This window comes from Rhodotorula graminis, assembly GCF_001329695.1.
Source record: "Rhodotorula graminis WP1 unplaced genomic scaffold RHOBAscaffold_2, whole genome shotgun sequence".
Lineage (NCBI taxonomy): Eukaryota > Fungi > Basidiomycota > Microbotryomycetes > Sporidiobolales > Sporidiobolaceae > Rhodotorula > Rhodotorula graminis.
The window spans coordinates 398,095-416,576 of NW_017264929.1; the positions used below are offsets into that span (position 1 = coordinate 398,095).

The 18,482-nt window shown below is 67.3% G+C and overlaps 6 protein-coding genes across 6 annotated transcripts; 2 read left to right on the forward strand and 4 right to left on the reverse strand.

Moving 5' to 3' along the window:
• Nucleotides 1-23: 23 nt before the first annotated feature.
• On the reverse strand, nt 24-4,098 carry RHOBADRAFT_23912 (uncharacterized protein). Its single transcript, XM_018412620.1, has 8 exons — nt 3,112-4,098; nt 2,615-3,029; nt 1,613-2,530; nt 1,251-1,535; nt 879-1,178; nt 480-794; nt 299-423; nt 24-233 (listed from the first exon to the last, which is right to left on the reverse strand). Exons 1-8 carry the CDS (start codon nt 3,880-3,882, stop codon nt 105-107), a joined length of 3,258 nt encoding a protein of 1,085 aa, XP_018273459.1. The 5' UTR covers nt 3,883-4,098; the 3' UTR covers nt 24-104.
• An 803-nt stretch (nt 4,099-4,901) lies between these two features.
• Nucleotides 4,902-6,857, reverse strand: RHOBADRAFT_23916 (uncharacterized protein). The gene is made up of 10 exons (XM_018412621.1): nt 6,831-6,857; nt 6,563-6,691; nt 6,488-6,499; nt 6,298-6,417; nt 5,949-6,223; nt 5,623-5,877; nt 5,332-5,514; nt 5,174-5,240; nt 5,070-5,106; nt 4,902-5,001 (listed from the first exon to the last, which is right to left on the reverse strand). The coding sequence occupies exons 1-10, from the start codon at nt 6,849-6,851 to the stop codon at nt 4,955-4,957; spliced, it is 1,146 nt and encodes a 381-aa protein (XP_018273460.1). The 5' UTR covers nt 6,852-6,857; the 3' UTR covers nt 4,902-4,954.
• Nucleotides 6,858-7,669: 812 nt separating this feature from the next.
• On the reverse strand, nt 7,670-8,656 carry RHOBADRAFT_51268 (uncharacterized protein; the record flags this gene model as incomplete). Its single annotated transcript, XM_018415748.1, has 4 exons — nt 7,670-8,099; nt 8,168-8,290; nt 8,357-8,491; nt 8,566-8,656. 4 exons carry the CDS (start codon nt 8,654-8,656, stop codon nt 7,714-7,716), a joined length of 735 nt encoding a protein of 244 aa, XP_018273461.1. The 3' UTR covers nt 7,670-7,713.
• Nucleotides 8,657-9,780: 1,124 nt separating this feature from the next.
• Nucleotides 9,781-11,960, reverse strand: RHOBADRAFT_41405 (uncharacterized protein; the record flags this gene model as incomplete). The annotated part of the gene is made up of 8 exons (XM_018413879.1): nt 9,781-9,827; nt 10,110-10,632; nt 10,732-11,022; nt 11,110-11,171; nt 11,243-11,360; nt 11,575-11,628; nt 11,752-11,777; nt 11,954-11,960. The coding sequence occupies 8 exons, from the start codon at nt 11,958-11,960 to the stop codon at nt 9,781-9,783; spliced, it is 1,128 nt and encodes a 375-aa protein (XP_018273462.1).
• Nucleotides 11,961-12,739: 779 nt separating this feature from the next.
• RHOBADRAFT_51269 (uncharacterized protein) lies at nt 12,740-16,104 on the forward strand (the record flags this gene model as incomplete). The annotated part of the gene is made up of 10 exons (XM_018415749.1): nt 12,740-13,001; nt 13,077-13,181; nt 13,263-13,425; nt 13,500-13,846; nt 13,927-14,216; nt 14,320-14,961; nt 15,045-15,207; nt 15,284-15,534; nt 15,617-15,901; nt 15,978-16,104. 10 exons carry the CDS (start codon nt 12,740-12,742, stop codon nt 16,020-16,022), a joined length of 2,553 nt encoding a protein of 850 aa, XP_018273463.1. The 3' UTR covers nt 16,023-16,104.
• A 373-nt stretch (nt 16,105-16,477) lies between these two features.
• Nucleotides 16,478-18,396, forward strand: RHOBADRAFT_47966 (uncharacterized protein; the record flags this gene model as incomplete). Its single annotated transcript, XM_018415074.1, has 4 exons — nt 16,478-16,721; nt 16,818-16,972; nt 17,064-17,909; nt 17,988-18,396. The coding sequence occupies 4 exons, from the start codon at nt 16,478-16,480 to the stop codon at nt 18,288-18,290; spliced, it is 1,548 nt and encodes a 515-aa protein (XP_018273464.1). The 3' UTR covers nt 18,291-18,396.
• Between the last annotated feature and the right edge of the window lie 86 nt (nt 18,397-18,482).

The following is an 18,482-nucleotide window of genomic DNA, read 5'->3' on the forward strand; positions in this document are numbered from 1 at the left end:
AGCTCGCGAGGGGAGAGAGAGAGCGGGAGAGGAAACAGCTTCGAGGGTTACATCGCTACACAAGGAGAACAACGATCGAGAGATGAGAGCGACAGCGAGCCCGCTCAGATGAACATCATGAGGTGGTCGCGCTCGTAGACGTTGCGGTCGTCCGACAGCTCGAGCGAGGGGTAGAAGGCGACGAGGGCGTCCTGCGCGCCGAGGTACAGCGAGTTGTAGATCGACCAGTACACCTGCGAGCGAAGCAACGTCGTCAGTACGAGAGTGCGTGGCAGATACGAGGAGGAGTGGGACGCACCTCGCGGACCTTGCGCGCCGGGTGGAACAGGCCCTGGAGGACGTGCTGCAGGACGATGCCCGGACCGAGGGCGACGCGCATGGCCTCGATGGCGTCGAGCATCGCGTTGATGACGTGCGGCGAAGCTACAGGGCGAGAGCAGGTGAGTTTGGGCGCGTGCGCGACGAGGAAGCGGACGCACTCTCGAAGATGTTGGGCCAGATGAGGTTGAGCAGGTGCAGGTTGGCGTCCTCGGCGCCGAGACCGGCGGTGCCGAGCGCGAGATGCTTGACGATCGAGGCGGCCGTCTGTCGGTGGACCTGGTCGCGGTCGGTGAGGGCGTCCTCGAGGCAGGTGAGGACGCTGTGGATGTAGTCCTTGCCCATCTCGCCGATGTACTCGAACAGGAACGAGAGCGCCTTGAGGCAACCGTTGCGCACGTTGAGCTCGGGCGTGCGGTACTCGTTCAGGACGGCCGGGATGCACGTGAACGGGCCGCAGGTCTCGGCGACGATGGCTGCGCACGAGAGAGAGAGCGAGAGCGTGAGTCGGCGTCGACAGGTGGATCGAGACAGGCAAGAGATAGAGAGAGGGGACGCACCGATGGCCACGGTGCTGCAGACGCGAGACTGGCGGTCCTGGACCTTGAGGTTGGTCAGGAGGACGCTCAGGACGTCTTGCGGGCCGATGGCCTTGGCGATGTAGCCGAACGAGTTGACGGCCGCACGCCGGATCGCCTTCTTGTGCGCCTTGAGGAGGTCGAGCAGCTCGAAGCAGATGCGCATCCACTCGCGAGCCGAGACGAACTCTGCGCCGCGGTCGGCGATGCGCCCGATGAGGTTGATCGACGACTCCTGCACCTTCTCGTGCCGGTTGCGCAGGATGGGCGTCATGCGAGGAACTGTGTGCGGCGAGGAGAGAGTGTCAGGCGAGGCGCTCCAAGGAGAGAGGAGGGAGAAAGAGGAGGACGCACGCAGGTCCTTGACGGGCGGGCTCATCTGGGTCATGCCGACGACGTTGGCGATGGCAGCAATGGCCGAGATGATGCTGCCGAGCGTGTCCGGGTACTCCTCGCCGAGCTGCTCGAACAGGACGATGCCGAGCTTGGAAAGGAGCGTGTCCTCCTCGCACTGCTTGATGACGAGGGCGAGCATGCTCGTCAGGTCGGCCGCCTGCTGCCGCACCTTTGCGCTCTTGTTGTTGAGGCGCCACAGGATGGTCGACACGATCTGCGTCAGGTACGGCTTGACCCGGATACCTGTCGGTGAGGGGGTGAAAGGTCAGGACCGAGCGGGGCGAAGAGACTGAGGTGCGCTCCGAGAGAGAGGGACGCACCGAGCGACGACACGACGGTGCCGAAACCCTCGAGCATGACGTTGTCCTCGACCGTCTGCTCCTGGAACGAGTAGATGATGCCGTCGATGAGCTGCACCTCGAGGCGCTCGTCGATGTCGGCCGCGCCGAGGTTCGACACGACCTTGGTGATGATCTCCATGCACATCTTGCGGTACGGCTCGCTCTCGTCCTTGAGGTCGTTGACGATGCGGCCGACAATCTCGGACACGCCGGCCTTGTTGGCGAGCTCGACCGTCGTCTCGACGACCTGGCGGTAGTTGCGGCGGTCGAGCGCCATGCGGCGCACGAGGAAGTTCTTGAAGAACTCGGGCAGGATCTCCTCGCGGACGTACTGCGGCTGGACGCCGTCGGTCGCGGCGCACTGCTTGACGACCTTGAGCACGATCTTCTTCATCTCCTCGTCGGGCGACTGGAACTCGCGGATGAGGATGACCATGACCTCGCGCGTGTAGTAGTTGGCGTACTCGGGGTCCATGAGGGGGATGATGAAGCCGATCGCCTTGAGGAACGCGGCGAGCCCTTTGCCACGGTGCTTGCGGATGCCGGTCCACAACGGCTTGAGGACGCTGTCGAACGACTCGATGCCGTACGGGGCCGCCGCCTCGGCGAGGGCGGCGATGCACAGCGCCGTCATCGTGCGCACCTTCTGCTGCTCGTCTTCGAGACCGTGCGCGACCGACTCGACGAGGTTCTTGAGGTGCGGCAGGACGGCGCAGCCCATCATGATGGCGATCTGCTGGATGATCTTGATGCCCGTGTGACGCGCCTGCCACGACTTCTTCGAACGGCACACGGCACGCAGGAAGGGGAGGAGCGAGGGGATGCCGAGCGCCGAGGCGACGACCGAGAAGGCGCGAGCGGTCGTGTTGCGGACGTACTCGTCGGCGTGGTCGATGTCTGCGTGCAAGATCGTCCAGAGTCAGTGAGGGCGAACGAGGAAGTGCAGGGCGAGCCGAGAAGGGGAGGGAAAGAGGGACGGACCGGGTCGCATCGTCGAGATCATGTGGGCGAGGCCGGCCGCCTTGGACAGGTTGCTGATGATCTCGCGGCCCTCGACGCGAGCGTAGTAGTCCTCGTCGATGAGGAGCGGCTCGATGACGACGAGGATCTTGTGCACGTACGGCCGCACGAGGTCGTCGAGCTTGTACAGGACGCGGTCGATGACCTTGACGAGGAGGTGGCGCTCCTGGTCCTCGAGCGTGCGCTCCATGAGGAGCGGGAGGATCTTGTCGAACAGCGGGCCGGCGCCAAAGTCGCGCGCCTTGTCGGTGATCTGCCGCAGCGCCGACTTGCGCATCGGCGGCGTGCCGTTCTTGATCTTGAGCAGGAGGCGCATGATCTTGCGCTCCTTGAGCTCCTCGACCGTCAACGCGCCCTCGTCCTCGTTCGTCAGGATCTGTGGGGCGAAACGAGGTCAGGGTTTCGGCTCGTGAGACAGGGAAGGGATGGAGGAAGGAAGGGAGGGAGCGAGGACGCACCTTGGCGAAGTACTGCGCGTCCTCCTTCTTGAAGAACTGGAGGTCGCCGACGCCCTCGATGTCGGTCGGGAGCTCGGTCGTGATGCCGAGCGCCTCGGCGCTCACGCCCGTCTCGGGCATCATGAAGCCGCCCGTGTCGGCGAGGGGCGCCTCGGTGAGCTTGCGCGCCGGCGTGCGGATGGGCGCATAGCCCTGCGGCGGCTCGACGATCTCGTAGCCCTCGCTCGGGAGCATGGCGTCGAGCTCCTCGTCGGTGAGGTAGCGCACTCGCCGGTCCATGACGCCGCCGACGAGGAGGAAGCCCTCGCCCGCCGTGCCCTGCTGCACCGTGTTGATCGTCGGCGTCATGTTGAAAGGCATGAGCGAGCCCGGGACGGGCGTCGCCGAGACGTTGCCGACCGGCGTCTGGTCCCATCGCGAGCGCTTGGGCGTCTCGCCCGGTGCGCCCGCCGTCACGCCCGCCGGCGTCTCGTCCCACCGGCTGCGCTTGCGCCGCGGCGTCTCCTCGGGCGCAGCAGCCGCCTTGCCCTTGAGCTTGGCCTCGTCCCACTCGCCGCCGCGCTCCTTGCCCGCCGAGGTGCCGTCGACCATGGCCGAGTCGCGAGCAGGCTCGGAAGGCTCGGCGACGTCCCACCGTTTCCGACGCGGCGTCTGGTCGACGGCCTCGATCGACTTGAGCGGCTCGCCCTCGGCGTCGGTGCCCTCCTGCTCGCGGCGCTCGAGCTCGCGACGGACGCGCAGCTCCTCGCGCTCGATCTCGGCGCGCCGCATCTTGTCGACGTACGACTCGCCCTCGCCGCCCTCGCCGCCGTTGCCGAACGCGTCGGACGAGACGCCGGTCTCGCGGTCAAAGCGCCGCGCGTGGTACTCGGACTGGCGGGATGCGACCTGACGGCTCTTGGCCGTCTCGGCGAACGGGTCCTCGGCGTCGACGTCGGCGAACTCGTTGAGGAGGTGCTTCGGGGCGGTGACTGTTGCGAAAGAGGGAGGTGAGCGAGCTGCCCCGAGAGCGAGAGGTGGACAGCGAAAACGAGAAGGGGACGCACACGAGTCGAGGAGGCGGACCTGGCTCGGGCCGCCCTCGTCGTCGAGGTCCATGTCGGCACCGGTACCGGCGTCGATCTCGGTGTCGAACTTGCTCGAGCGGCTCTTCTTGCTCGCCTTGGGGGCTGCGACCTCGGTCGAGAGGCCCGCGTCGGGCTGGTTGGCGGACGAGGCGAGGCGGGCCTCGCGACGCTGCGCCTGGGCGGCGCGGATCTCGTCACTGGTCGAGTCGGACATGGCGGGTGGTCGCGCAGTCGTCTGGCGGTGTGGGCGAGGTGGCGGTTCGAGGTGGAGAGGGGAAGGCGATGAGGGCGCAACGGGAGGCGGCGAACGGTGGTGGTGCGGTGCGGCGGCGCGTGTGGCGAGCTTGAAGCTGAGCTCTGCGCTGTACAGGCCAGCTCGGCACCCGAGAGCCGTGTGTTGCGAGGACGAGGAGCTCCTCGCCGCTCGCCAACTCTCCGCCTCTCGACCGCTCGCTCAGCGCTCGCACGGCGAGCCAGGCTGCTCTGCCGCGCGTGTGCAAGCCAAGGGATCGTCGCTGAGAGAGCGGGCAGTCTCAGGCTCGCCCGTGCTTCTGCTGCTTCGGAGCCGCCCGCTTGCTCGTCGTCGGCTCTCTCTCAGTCGGGCTCGGTGCGCCAGCTCGACCGGTCCAGGCTACCGTCTCGCTCGCAAGGCAGAGCGCGACTCGCTCGCGGCCCCTTGGCGGGGCGAGACTCGCACGCGCTTCTCTCGACGAGATGCAAGTCTTCCGAAATCGAAACTGCTCTTTCTCCTTTTCAGGCGCTCGACCGACGCACATCTACGCCCACATGTCGACGACGCAGCGGATACAGTCACCGCCGTGCACTGTGTCGAGGAGGAGGTGTCAGGAGCGCGTTCGAGAGCGAGAGAGGAAGGAGGAGGACAGGACGCACTGTAGTCAAAGCCCTTCGAGATCTCGTCGAGCGAGGTCTGCAGGGAGAACGGTCGCGGTCAGTCGCTGCTTGACCATTGGCCGGAAGGAGAGACGAGGACGCACGCGGTGGGTAACGTAGTCGTCGACGGTGAGCTTGCCCGCAAGGTAGTCGTCAACGAGCCCGGGCAGCCTGCGCGACGACGAGACGAGCCCGTTAGTCGCTGAATGAGAGACTCGCGAGGTCCGTGTACACAAGAGAGAGAGAGAAGGCGAGGACGCACTCGGTACGACCCTTGACGCCGCCGAACGCCGAGCCCTGCCACTTCCTGCCCGTGACGAGCTGGAACGGCCGCGTCTGGATCTCCTTGCCGGCCGCCGCAACGCCGATGATGGTCGACACGCCCCAACCCTTGTGGCACGCCTCGAGCGCCTGGCGCATGACGTTGACGTTGCCCGTGCAGTCGCTGTGGGTCAGAGCGCGAGGTCAGCTCGATTGCGCTCGGCGGGCGCGTTGGCGGGACCTGGTGCTCAGGGCGCGAGGGGGCTGAGGAGGAGGGAAAGGTGAGGCGCACAAGGTGTGGTCACAACCGCCGTCCGTCTTCTCGACGAGCACGTCGACGATCGTCTTGCCCTCCGGGAGCTTGGTCGGGTTGATAAAGTCGGTCGCGCCCATGCTGCGGGCCCACTCCTCCTTGCGGTCGTTCGTGTCGATGGCGATGATCTGCTTGGCCTTGCGGACCTTGCAGCCCTGGACGACGGCGAGGCCGACGGCGCCGAGGCCAAAGATGGCCGTGTTGTCGCCCTCCTGGACGTTGGCCGTCTTGGTGCTGCATACGTGGGGCTCGTCAGGTCGTCGCACAAGAGGACGAGAGGTGGGAGTGAGCGAGAGGGGACGTACGCTGCGCCGTAGCCCGTCGTGAGGCCGCAGCCGAGGAGGCACGCCTTGTCGAGCGGCGCCTTGTCGGTGATGGCGACGACCGAGTACTTGCTCACGACCGTGTACTGCGAGAAGGTCGAGCAGCCCATGAAGTGGAGGAGCTCCTTGCCCTTGCACTTGAAGCGCTTGGTGCCGTCGGGCATGACGCCCTTGCCCTGGGTCGCGCGCACGGCGCTGCACAGGTTGGTCTTGCCCGACTTGCAGAACTTGCACTCGCGGCACTCGGCGGTGTACAGCTGTGTGTGCGCAGGACGTCAGGGTGCAGTTCGAGGGAGAGGACGCTGGGGGAGAGGACGAAAGAGGAGCTCACCGGCACGACGTGGTCGCCAACCTTGACGTCCGTGACGCCCTCGCCGACCGACTCGACGACACCACCACCCTCGTGTCCGAGGATGACGGGGAAGTCGCCCTCGGGGTCGTCGCCGGAGAGCTGCCGGGAGGAGGGAGGGTCAGTTCCTGTCGCCCGGCTGAACCAAAGAGCCGCCGAGCCGGGGACGCACGGTGAAGAGGTCCTGCAGGGCACAAGTGGGTCAGGTCGAGTGCTTGTTGCGGTGAAAGAAAGCTGCGGGACGCACCGTGTGGCAGAGCGCGTTGTAGAGGACCTTGATGCGGACCTCGCCCGCCTGAGGCGGGTCGACCGTGATCTCCTCGATCGAGACGGGCTTGCCCGCCTCCCAGGCGACGGCAGCCTTGCAGGTGATGACCTGCGAGTGCGCGCACGACCGAGGTCAGCCAGGTGCGCAGGGCCTTGGACCAGGAGCGATGATGCGGGCGGCCGAGTCGAGCGGGGCGGGGACAGGCTGCCGGCACGCAGAGGGGAGGGCGAGAGGACCGTGGGCGCACCTTGCCCTGAGTGTCCGACATTGTGATGCTGTAGTGGTAGAGGGGCGAGTCGAGGAGCGTTGAGTTGGGAGACGAGCAGAGCCGACGACGGCCCTCCCTCCCCTCGGGCTGCGGGCGAGCGCGCGAGCGCCTCCACTCGGCTGCGTCGGCAACGCGCGCGTGTCGAATCTCTCCGTCTTCCGCTCACGCAGATGCTCTGCTTGGTCAGCTTGCTCGCTACGAGGAACAGATTGACCGGCGAGAGCCGAGAGGTCGAGCCTGTCCCTCTCGCGCCTTCCTCTCCACGTCCACTCGGACCTCTTCCTGCTCACAGACCGCTGTTACTTGCTCGTACGAGCGTGTTCGTTGTGCGCTAGCGAGATGTTGTCGAGCCCTCTACCCCTCGCAGCGTGCGCACTTGCGCTTGGCCCGACGCGAGCCGCAGCTGTCGAGCGGCCCGTGCGAGCTCGTCTGGCCGCGGCAAGCCTTTCCCAGCCAGTCTCTCTCTCCCTGCACCGCTTTCCGGGCGGCTTTGCTTCGTGTCAGCGTGTTCGTCGCTGTCGGTGCCAAACGAGCCGTTCCGAGCTTCGCCTTGGCCTCGACACTCTGCTTCCTCCCAACCTTCTCAAGTTGCAACTCCTCGTGCGTCAACAGCTCAAGCATCCTGCGGTTGCGGGAACACTCTCTCTCCGTCGACTAGGTCGGCTGTGTGAGCTCAACGACGCTAGGCGAGACTCGCACGACGCCGTCTCGACTCTTCAGCTTGCGCAGGGTCCGCTTCTCGCCGGGCAGGCTGCGCGTCGTCAACGAGGTCCGTAGAGCTACATTGACGTCCTGTCTCTCTCGATAAAGCTGTACTCGACGAACCCAGACGACCTCGACGTTGCAGACTGGACGAGCTACGTCAGGGGATGTGCGAAGGCTTTCGCTCAAAGAAGACGGCGACGAGGCAGTCGTCGACGAGCGGGTACAGAGAGCGACCAGGTTCGCCCCCGACGAGCTCGATGTTCTCGGGGAAGACGGCCGTCAACTCGTGCCGCATCTGCAGCTCGGTGAGCGGGGCGAGCACACCCGCCGCGCCGGGCGCCTTCCGCCGGTCGAACCAGAACCACCTGAACGCCGCCTTTTTGCCCTCGACTCCCGCACGTGCCTTCTCGAGCTCGGGCACGAAGCCAGTAGAGCCCTCGTCGGCGCCGTACATGCGCCACAGCGCGGCGTGTACGGTCGTGCCGCTGGCGTGGACGCGGTCGGCGGGCGCGAGGACCGCGGTCGGCCCGTCGGCGACTAGTTCTGCACGCTCAGAGGATGTCAGAGGCTCGTCGACACGATGGCGAGGAACGAGGACGAGAGGGACGGACTCCAAAAGCGGGTCAAGTGGCCCGCGCCCGGCTTGCGGTGGAACGGCAGGAGCGCGTCCTTGCTCGCCGACTCGGGCCATGCCCAGATCTCGAAGGCTTGGTGAAGGGGCATCGTGTCGTTGGCTGCAGGAAGGAGGGGGCTGGTGAGGGCGAGGCCGAGACGAGGGAAGCATGAGCTCGAGGACGCACCTTGTTTGCCGGCAATCGCAAAGCTCCACCGCCGAGTGACGACCGGGTAATCGATGTCAACGTCCTCGAGAAGGCTCTCGAGAGCCGCAGAGATGAAGCTGAGCATGCTGTCGTCGCCGAGTCCAGCTTGCTGCACTGCGGGACGAGGTGAGGGTCAGTGCGCGGACGAGATGAGCTCCAGGGGCGGTACAGGTGGAAGGAGGACGCACGCTTGGAAGTGTCTGAGTGCCCACCGACGGCGGTGGCCATCATGTCGTGCGGGCCGTGCCGAGAAGCGTAGATGCGCGACTGGCGATGCATCGCGACGCTCGAGCTTACTGCGGGAGAGGAGCATGAGCGGCGACCCTCGACGGGACGGAACAGGCCTCGATCAGGACTCACAGCGGCGAAGGCGTCCTGGAGCTGCAGAAGAAGAGAGTCAGCGGCGCCGCCGCCGGGCGAGCGAGGAGGAGGAAGGGAAGGCGGACGCACGGACACTCAGGGACGAGGGACGAAGCGGACGCTGCCATGGCGAATGCGGGATCGCGCACACGTCGAGAATCTAGTCGAGAGCAGCGCTAGTCGGGATAGCTGGAGCGAACGAGAGCAAGGGCTGCGGGCGACGAGCAACAGCGAGAGTGACCGAGCGCCGTCTGGACGAATCCGCGGACCCGGGCATCGATCTGCGGCGTGCAAGGAGCGGCGAGTCCGACCCAATCGAGAGCCGGACAGGAGCTCGTCCGCGCGAACGCCGAGTAAGCCGGAGAGCGAGACAGCGGACCGCAAGCTGGAGGGGCGCGAGCGTCGATGGTGGCGACGCGAGACGGCCAACCCCAAGGGCCAGCGAGAGATAGTCGGCTGTCCGAGCGAGTGGGAGAGCGCTCGAGCTGGTGCGCGTGGCACCGCGCAGGAGGAAGAGCGAGGCGCTTGGAAGCCGCCAGGCAAGACGGCCGGCGGCCTCGTAGCGCACCGGCAGGCCGCTCTGACCTGGCGCCGCCGGAAAGGCCAGCCACAAGAACCGGGGGAGCGAGCGACTGGCTCAGGCGTGGTGTTGCCGAGAGGCGGAAGATGACGAGACTGATGAAGAGGAGGCGGCTCGTCTCGCGGCGACACATGGCGCTGCGAGTCGCGCTCGCCGCCAGGCTAGCTCGCACAGGCTCTCGAGCGTCGCGGGCCCCATGCAGGAGCGCGCGAGCCGATGCCGTCCTCTTGCCTGCGCTCTCGCTCGCGCGCACGACCACGACGACGAGGTGGGTTTGGGACGGTTGCATTTCGGCAGCACAGCTTCTGAAAGAGAGATGGAGTGGGAGAAAAGACTTGGGGGAGGGAAGGACGACAACGTTCGTGTAGGGGGAGCGGAATGGAGATAGGGTGCGGAACGGGCTCGGCCCGCCTTCGAGGCGAGGGACGAGCCGAGGTTTTCACACGACGACAGCGCGAGGCGCTTAGAAGCACTTGCGGTGGACGATGCTGGGACCGCTCTCGTCGTACTCTGCTCGGCGGCAAGAGCGTCGGGGTGGTCGGCGAGGTCGGCGAAGGCGAGGGCGAGGGCGAGGCGAGGAGGTAGGGGAGAGGGCGAGGACGACGTCGATGGCGGAGGAGGAGATAGACGAAAGAGACAGTGGAAGGGAGAGAGGGAGGGAAGGGGCAGGAGGGGAGGAAGGGCGAGTCAGTAAACGCTCTCGAAGAGGACGGCTCGAGCTTGCCCGACGCCGGCGCGGCACCGGGGTCGACGCGCACCGACAGACAGACAAAGGGAGAGAGGAGGACGCACCCTGCTTCGAGATCCACATCTGCTGGAAGGTCGAGAGCGACGCGAGGATCGAGCCACCGATCCAGACCGAGTACTTGCGCTCGGGCGGCGCGACGATCTTGATCTTCATCGACGACGGCGCGAGGGCCGTCATCTCCTTCTGCATGCGGTCGGCGATGCCGGCGTACATGGTCGTGCCGCCCGACATGACAATGTTGCCGTACAGGTCCTTGCGGATGTCGAGGTCGCACTTCATGATCGAGTTGTACGTCGTCTCGTGGATGCCGGCCGCCTCGAGGCCGATGAGCGACGGCTGGAAGAGGGCCTCCGGGGCGCGGAACCGCTCGTTGCCGATCGTGATGACCTGGCCGTCCGGCAGCTCGTACGACTTCTCGAGCGTCGACGACTGGGCCGCCGTCTGCATCTCCTGCTCAAAGTCGAGCGCGACGTAGCACAGCTTCTCCTTGATGTCGCGGACAATCTCGCGCTCGGCCGTGGTCGTGAAGGTGTAGCCGCGCTCGGTGAGGATCTTGACGAGGTACTCCTGCAGGGGGCAACGGGCGCAACAGTGTCAGTGCCTTGCCTCCCTTGATCGAGACGGGCACAGAGAGAGAGAGAGAGAGAGAGAGAGCGTGCGACGCACCGTGAGGTCACGGCCGGCAAGGTCGAGACGGAGGATGGCGTGCGGGAGCGCGTAACCCTCGTAGATGGGCACGGTGTGGCTGACACCGTCGCCCGAGTCGAGGACGATACCGGTGGTGCGACCCGAGGCGTACAGCGACAGGACGGCCTGGATGGCGACGTAGAAGGCCGGGGCGTTGAACGTCTCGAACATGATCTGGGTCATCTTCTCGCGGTTGACCTTGGGGTTGAGCGGCGCCTCGGTGAGGAGGACCGGGTGCTCCTCGGGTGCGACGCGGAGCTCGTTGTAGAACTGCGGGCGTGGGCAGAGGGAGGACGAGGGTCAGTCTCGGCAGGCGAGCTCTCGACGGCGACGAGAAAGAGGGTGAGTGGGACGCACGGTGTGGTGCCAGATCTTCTCCATGTCGTCCCAGTTGGTGACGATGCCGTGCTCGATCGGGTCTGCATGCGGCGCGAGGACGAGGGTGAGCGCCTCGTCATGGCGGAACGGCAGAGACGGGAAGTCGACGCACACTTGAGCGTGAGGATACCGCGCTTCGACTGGGCCTCGTCACCGACGTACGAGTCCTTCTGGCCCATGCCGACCATGACGCCCTGGTGGCGAGGGCGACCGACGATGGACGGGAAGACCTGCAGAGCGATCGAGGCGATAGGAGGGTCAGGCTCTGTGTGCGACGGTGTGCGAGCGCTCGAGCGGCACAGAGCGCCACCCCGAGGTCGAGGGACGGGCACGAGGCGCGACGAGGGCGGGCGAGCGCGTGAGGGGGAACGCCCGAGCCTCTCGGCTTCGCGCGGGGGGAGGAGGAGGAAGGTGGAGGACAACAAGGGGAAGCGGACGACTCACGGCACGGGGCGCGTCGTCGCCGGCGAAACCAGCCTTGCACATGCCGGAGCCGTTCTGTGAGAGGCAAAGGCGGCGATCGGGTCAGTGGATCTGTCGAGGGGGCCGAGGGGGTGGGAGCGGGGGGAGGAGGAGGGATGGGGTGACGAGGCGACCGTGTGGTGCCGGGGAGGGACGCACGTCGATAACGAGGGCAGCAACTTCGTCTGCGAGGTGGTGGGAGCAAGTCTGGGTCAGTCCCGTGTGTCCCCGTGCCTTGTGGAGGGCGGCTCGAAGGAGCGAGGGAGGAGGGAGGGGGTCGAGTGACGGGGGTGACGAGGGCCGTGGCTCTCGGCGACGGTGGGGCGGGGCGAGGGTGCGAGGGGAGGAAGAGGGAGCTCACCTTCCATGGTAGTAGTCGGGGGCGGGAATAAAGGGGAAGAGGCGGGAGCGAGAGCGAGGTGGGAGGAGGAGAGGGGAGGCGAGGGGGGGAGCAGCGACGACCACGTCGACCTCGGGCTCGCCTCGACCGCTGCGAACACCTCCCTCGCTCTCGCGTCGTGTGCCTCGTCGGCCTATGCAACCTTGCCGTAGCTTTCGCCCCACCCCAGCTCCCCTGCCACCTCGTCCCCCCGCTCGTCCGACTGCGCAGCTCCACCTCGACTCGCTCCGCCAAGCCTGCTCCATCAGCCGCTCGCAGCACCTCGTCGAGGACCTGCACTGACTCGTCCAACACGCCGTGCGGCTCGTCCACAACCCTCGGGCGAGCAAGGGCGAGGACGAGGACTTTCGAGAGAGAGCCGAGAGCAAGAGGACGGCTCCCCTTCGCTTCAAGCGAGCCAGCATCTTTCGAGAGAGCCGCACACCTACTGTGAGAGACAGTGAGCCACTGGAACCAGCCACACATGGTCAAGCGAGAGTGCCACGGCCGGTTCCCCTCCCGCCCGTGTCCTCTGCAGTCGCTCTCTTCCCACCACACTCGCCTGACCCGCCCAGGCAGAGTCGCGAGCGGCGCAGCAGAGCTCCAGCACGCCCGAGCAAGCTCTCCATTGCCCGGCCGCGCCCCCGCCTGCGACGAGCCCGCTCCCCCTCCTCGTCGTCCGCCCCCGCCGCACGACCCGTCCACCTCGACGCGCCCACCTCGCCCAGCGACCCCGCCGTGCGTCCACGCCCCTCGCCGTCGTCCAAGATGGACGGTCCACCACCCCGCCGCCACTCGCGCGGCCCGTACGACGACGACCGCCCTCCTCGTCGTGACGGCCCGCCGCCGTCCGCCTACCGCGACGACGGCCCGCGCTACGACCGCCCGCCGCCACCCACGAGGGGTACGGACCGGCGCGACGACTATGAGCGAGGCGCGCCGCCGCCGAGACGCACCTTCGACGATGACGGCCCTGGAGCTCTTCGTCGCTCGTTCGACCGGCGAGGCCCGCCAAGCCCGGACTACGACGGTGCGTCTGTCGCACTCGATGGCTCGAGTGATACTCCAAGAGCCCTTACTGACATGCGCTCGACCCCGTTCGCAGCCCGCAAGCGCCGTCGCTCGCCCTCGCCCGGCGGTCCATCTGGTCCTCTTCCCGGCGGCCGCCTCCCTGCCAGGGGCTATCCCCCCGTGCGCGACAGCCGAGACGGTCCGTCCCCTCCATCCTCTTGTGACTGGTCCCCGGACTGCCTCGCTGACTCCCCTCGCCTCCTCCCTCGTGTTCTCGCAGGTCCTCCTCCTCGCCGAGACCTGTACCACAACGGCCGCGGTCCGTCGCCGCCGCCTCGAGGCAGATCAAGGCGCGATGGGCCGCTCCTGCCGCCGCAGGCGGGCTACCCTCATGGCGCCGATCCGTACGGTCAGCCGTTTGGCGCCGGCCCGCCTCCTCCTCTGTACGTCCTGCTCCTTCCACCCTCTTTCTCGGCCCCTCTCAAACGTCTGGCACTGACGTCAGACAACGTAACAGTCGACCCGTCCTCGAACCGCCGATGCAGCTCCCGCAACGCGTCACCAAGGCCTACTTCTCCGACTGGTTCCGCTCGACCAACCCGCCCTCGCTCGCCGACTCGACCTCGGCGCTCGACGACGCCTACAAGAAGTACTGCGGCGACGTCGCACGGCGCGAGCTCAAGGCGCTGTTCGACCAGACGAGGACGCTCGGCGGCGAGTGGTTCGACGAGAAGTACGGCGTCGGGCCGGCGAGGGAGGCCGAGAGGAGGGACAGGAGGCTCAAGGTCGAGAGGGCGAGGAGGGTCGGCGACTGGATCGAGAGGGCCGACAAGGGCGAGTTCGACGGGTTGACCTTTGACTTCGGTGCGTCCCCTCGTCCCTTCTCGTCTGTCGCCCTGCGCCCGGGCGCACGAGACTGACTGCTCGTGAACAACGGGCCACAGACGAGGAGCTCGCGCGCAAGCCCCGCATCCAGCCGAACGCGGCGACGCAGCAGGCCGCCGCCGTCCCGGCCGGCTCGAGCACCAACGGCGCGTCGGCGTCACCCGAGCAGCAGCCCAACGTCGACCTTCCCGCCGCGCCGGCCGCCTCGGCCTCGCCCGCACCTGTTGCCGCCGCCGCAAGTGTCGAGCTGCAGCCGTCGTCGCCCGAGTTTGTCGTCCTGCCGCCCAGGCCCGAGGTGCTCGCCATCCAGGGCGTACCGCCGACCGTCGCCTACAAAAAGCTCGAAGCCGTGCGTCCCGGTCTCTCTCTTTCTCTCTCCGTGTGCAACCTGTCCGGCATCGTCGACTCGGGCCTCACAGGACGAGCCTACTGACCCCCTCCTCGGCGTACAGGTCTTTGCCGCGTTCCCGGGCTTTGTCCGCCTCGCCCTCAGCGAGCCCCTCGTCAACTTCGACTTTGCCCGCACGGGCTGGGCCATCTTCGCGTCGGCGGCCGAGGCGGCGGCGGCGCTCAAGAGCGTCCAGACGGGCGCCGCCAACGTCGACATCCAGTCGGGCGAGGACAAGGTCGCCTCTGCCGCCGCCGGCGATGCCGAGATGTCGGCGGCGGCCCATCTCGCAAGCCCTGCGCCGTCGGGCGAGGGCGCCGCCGTCGCCGTCGCCGGTCCCGTCAACGGCGCGCATTCGCTCGATCCGTCGACCTCGACGCACGTCCTCGCCGCCTCGTCCTCGATGCCGTTCGACCTGTGCGCCCCAGGCGCCGTCGTCTCGCTCCTTGAGGCGCACGAGGTGCGCGTGCGCGCGACGCCCGCCGCGTTCTGCGCCCCTTCGCGCGTCGCGGCCGACCTGGAGACGGTGCTGAGGGTCGTGCGCGAGGCCGAGAGGCGGCTCGAGCTCGACGGGCAGGCGGTCGAGGGGAGGAAGGGGAGCGAGTGGATCGAGGAGAAGAAGGTGCAGCTCGCGAGGGAGCTCGAGGAGAAGAAGGAGCGCGAGGGCATGGGCGCGCCGGCGCACAGGATCGCTCTCGCCGAGGTGGTACGTCCTGCTCCTTCCCCTCGCTCTCCTCCCCGACGCCCTTCTCTAGACATCTCTGACGACCTAAACTCCTTTGCCCGCAGACCAAGCGCACACTCGACCTCGCCCTGTCGTACCTGCGCGAGGCGCACGACGTGTGCTACTACTGCTGCGCGATGACCGAGTCGCCCGAGCAGCTCCTCGAGCTGTGCCCTCGTCACGTGCGCCGGTGCGACGAGTTCCGCAACGAGCGTCGCCTCAACAACGGTACGCTTGCCCTCTCTCTCTCCCTCCTTCTCCTCGTCGCCGCCAACTGACTCTTGGCCCCCTCGGCGACCTGCAGAGCTCGACTTTGTCCAGAGCTTCGACGAGCACGTGCCGCTCATGCAGGACACCTCGGCCCTCGACATCCGCGACCTCGGCGCGCTGTCTCGCGACGAGGAGCTGTACCGCCTCGCCAGCCCGCACCTCAAGCAGGAGGAGGAGGGCAAGTTCCGGTGCAAGACGTGCAACAAGCTCTTCAGCGCGCGCAAGTTCGTCGAGAAGCACATTGGGCTCAAGCACCCGGAGCTGTTCGGCGACGCGCTCGAGGAGGTCCGTCCTCGCCTTTCCTCTTCCTCCTCGTTCTCCTCTCGTCGCACGACCTGACCTCGCCTTCTCCGGTCCGTCTCGGCAGGTCGCCCTGTTCAACAACTACGTCCTCGACCCGCTGCGCCTCCCGACGGCGTCGTTCCAGATCGAGAACTACCTCCCGTCGATCCTGAACCCGCCGGCGCCGCCTTCAACCGGCCGCCGCGCCCTCGCCGACCGCCTCGGCCCGCCGCACAAGCGCTCGCGGCGCGAGAGTGGGCGTGGCAGGGGAGGACCCGATGGCGAGAGGGACGGGCCGGCGGCGCCGCCGCCCAAAGGAGCGGCGCTCGACCCGAGGGCGCAGAGAGGCGCGACCGCCTACGCCGACCTGGTGCGTCTCGCTCGTTCTCTCGCTTCTCGTCTCGTCCACCCGAGCGTGACTGACTCGAACTGGTGCACGCGCGCAGGACGGACCCGCAGGAGGAGGAGACCCGGTCGCGCTCCCTTACTGAGCGGAGCGAGGCGCGAGGAAAAAGCCGAGCGAGCGAGGGCTTGCGGGAGGGATTTGCAGTGCACAGCAGCTTTTATCACACGACCCAGCAGAGTGTTGCGAGAGCTCGACAGGAAGAGACAGCGACGCTGGACATTGATGAGAAGCGCGAGCCGGGAGGAGGAAAAGCGAGCGCGACGAGGACGACCAGCTTCCCTCGCCGCGTGTGCTCGCTAGTACGACCCCGCACCCAGTCCCTTGCGCTTCGCTCCCACCAGCCAAGCCCAACCGACCCGCCCCGACCTCGCACAGCTCACGCCAGCTCGCGTCGTCTCGTCCCCTTTCTCCCCTCGTCGACCCTCGCGCGTCGCTCGACCACCTCGCCCCTGCCTTGCTCAAGAGCACTCAGGAGATCCGTACAGCACCCGTCTCAGCCCGGCACTACCCCCTCCCGCATCCCTGCCAGCCTCTCCCGCCATGGTCGCCCCCGCCGCCTCGTCCTCGTCGGCACTCGCCCAGCTCCTGCCTCACCTCGACAGGCAGCTCGTCCTCCCGATCCTCGACTTCCTCGAGAGTCGCGAGAAGTACTCGCACGAGGAGGTCCTCCAGGCCAAGATTGACCTCCTCGGCCAGGGCAAGACCAACATGGTCACCTTCGTCGAGGCCCTCCAGCGCGAGCTCGAGGGCAAGGAGGACTCGGAGGAGGTTGCCGGCCACGCCGGTGCGTCCCATCTCGTTCTCCTTCATGCCGCGCACGCCGATGCGGCGGCCTCTCGTCTGTGCGTCGCCTCCTGACACCTCGCCTCGTCCCGCGCAGACTTCCGGAAACGCGAGGAGGAGGTCGTCAAGACGCTCAACGAGCTGCAGGCGCAGGCGCAGGGCGTCATGGAGGTCATCTCGAACCCGGAGGTCGTCTCGGCGCTGCGACAGGACAAGCAGCACAACTTGACCTACCTCAAGGAGAACCACAACGTGCGTCCCCCCTCTCTCGCTCTCCCCCCTCTGTGCCTCCTTCTACCCACAGAACATCAGCCTGACCTCGCTGTCGACGACCGCCTCGCAGGTCACGAACGACCAGATCGAGCTCCTGTACAAGTTCGGGCAGTTCCAGTACTCGATCGGCAACTACGGCGGCGCGTCCGACTACCTGTACCACTTCCGCGTGCTGTCGACCGACTCGCAGCTCGTCCTGTCGGCCATGTGGGGCAAGCTCGCGTCCGACATCCTCGAGGGCTCGTGGGACGCCGCGCTCGAGGAGCTCAACGGCCTGCGCGAGCACATCGACCAGCGCGGCTCGAACGGGCCCGGTGGCCCCCTCGTCGCGCTCCAGCAGCGCACGTGGTGGCTCCACTGGTCCCTGTTCGTCTACTTCAACCACGAGAACGGGCGCGAGCTCCTCCTCGAGTCGTGGCTCAACCAGAACTACCTCAACACGATCCAGACGGCGTCGCCCTGGCTCCTGCGGTACCTCGTCGCGGCCGTCGTCATCGCGCGCAAGTCGACGCTGCGCTCGGCGGGCCCGGCCTCGCAGGGCAACTCGGCGCGCTCGCGCGAGGCGGTGCGCGACGTCGTGCGCGCCCTCGGCCAGGAGCAGTACCAGTACCGCGACGCCGTCACCGAGTTCCTCCGCAAGCTCTACGGCGAGGTCGACTTCGAGGGCGCCCGCGAGGAGATGGCCAAGTGCGACGCCGGCGCCGCGCTCGACGACGACTTCTTCCTCGAGGCGTTCAAGGGCGAGTTCGTCGAGAACGCGCGCTTCCTCGTGTCCGAGGCGTACTGCAAGATCCACCACCGCATCGACATTGGCGAGCTCTCGGACCGCCTCGGCCTCTCGCGCGAGGAGGGCGAGCGGTGGATCGTCGACCTCGTGCGCGACGCTCGCCTCGACGCCAAGATCGACCTCAAGGAGGTGCGTCGCTCGTCCTCTCTCTCTGTCCTCTTCCTTTCCTCGTGCCCCCTCACTGACACGCACTCCCTCGTCGAGCAGAACATCGTCCAGATGAACCACGCCGACACGCCCGTCTACCAGACCGTGATCGAGAAGTCGCGCGGCCTCCTGTTCCGCTCGCAGGCCATGGCGAGCGCGATCGAGGTGCGTGCGGCAGGTGGCGCCGTCTCGAGCGAGCGCGAGCAGGCGCGTTACGGCGGCCGGACGACGGGTGCGGGTGGTCGCGGTGGCAAGGGCGGCAACGGGCCGAGGGGCCCCAAGAAGGACCAGTCGCAGCAGCAGCAGCAGCAGAAGGAGGGCGGTGCCGAGGCGGATGCGCCCGCACCGACGACCGAGGCGTAGAGCGAGCCATAGAAGCGCGCGTTCCCCTTCCCTTCCCTCGTCGCTCTCTCTCTCTCTCTCCCTCTGTGTGTGTGCTGGGCCCGAAACGTGTACCGATACCGCCTCTGTCCTTGTCTTCGTCGAGAGAGAGGCCTGCAAAGCTTCCGTGTGGTCGTTGAAACGGAGTCGGACGAGGAGAGCTGATGAAGACGA

What these genes read in the sequence shown, in the direction of transcription:
- RHOBADRAFT_23912 (XM_018412620.1), bottom strand. Translation starts at nt 3,882, where the DNA reads ATGCGGCGCGCCGAGATCGAGCGCGAGGAGCTGCGCGTCCGTCGCGAG. An exon ending in CTGCAGCACCGTGGCCATCG is followed by an intron (nt 795 to 878) that starts GTGCGTCCCCTC and finishes TCTCGTGCGCAG; the next exon opens with CCATCGTCGCCGAGACCTGC. An exon ending in CGGCGCGCAAGGTCCGCGAG is followed by an intron (nt 234 to 298) that starts GTGCGTCCCACT and finishes CTTCGCTCGCAG; the next exon opens with GTGTACTGGTCGATCTACAA.
- RHOBADRAFT_23916 (XM_018412621.1), bottom strand. Translation starts at nt 6,851, where the DNA reads ATGTCGGACACTCAGGGCAAG. An exon ending in TGTCGGACACTCAGGGCAAG is followed by an intron (nt 6,692 to 6,830) that starts GTGCGCCCACGG and finishes GCGCACTCGCAG; the next exon opens with GTCATCACCTGCAAGGCTGC. An exon ending in ACGACTACGTTACCCACCGC is followed by an intron (nt 5,107 to 5,173) that starts GTGCGTCCTCGT and finishes TTCTCCCTGCAG; the next exon opens with ACCTCGCTCGACGAGATCTC.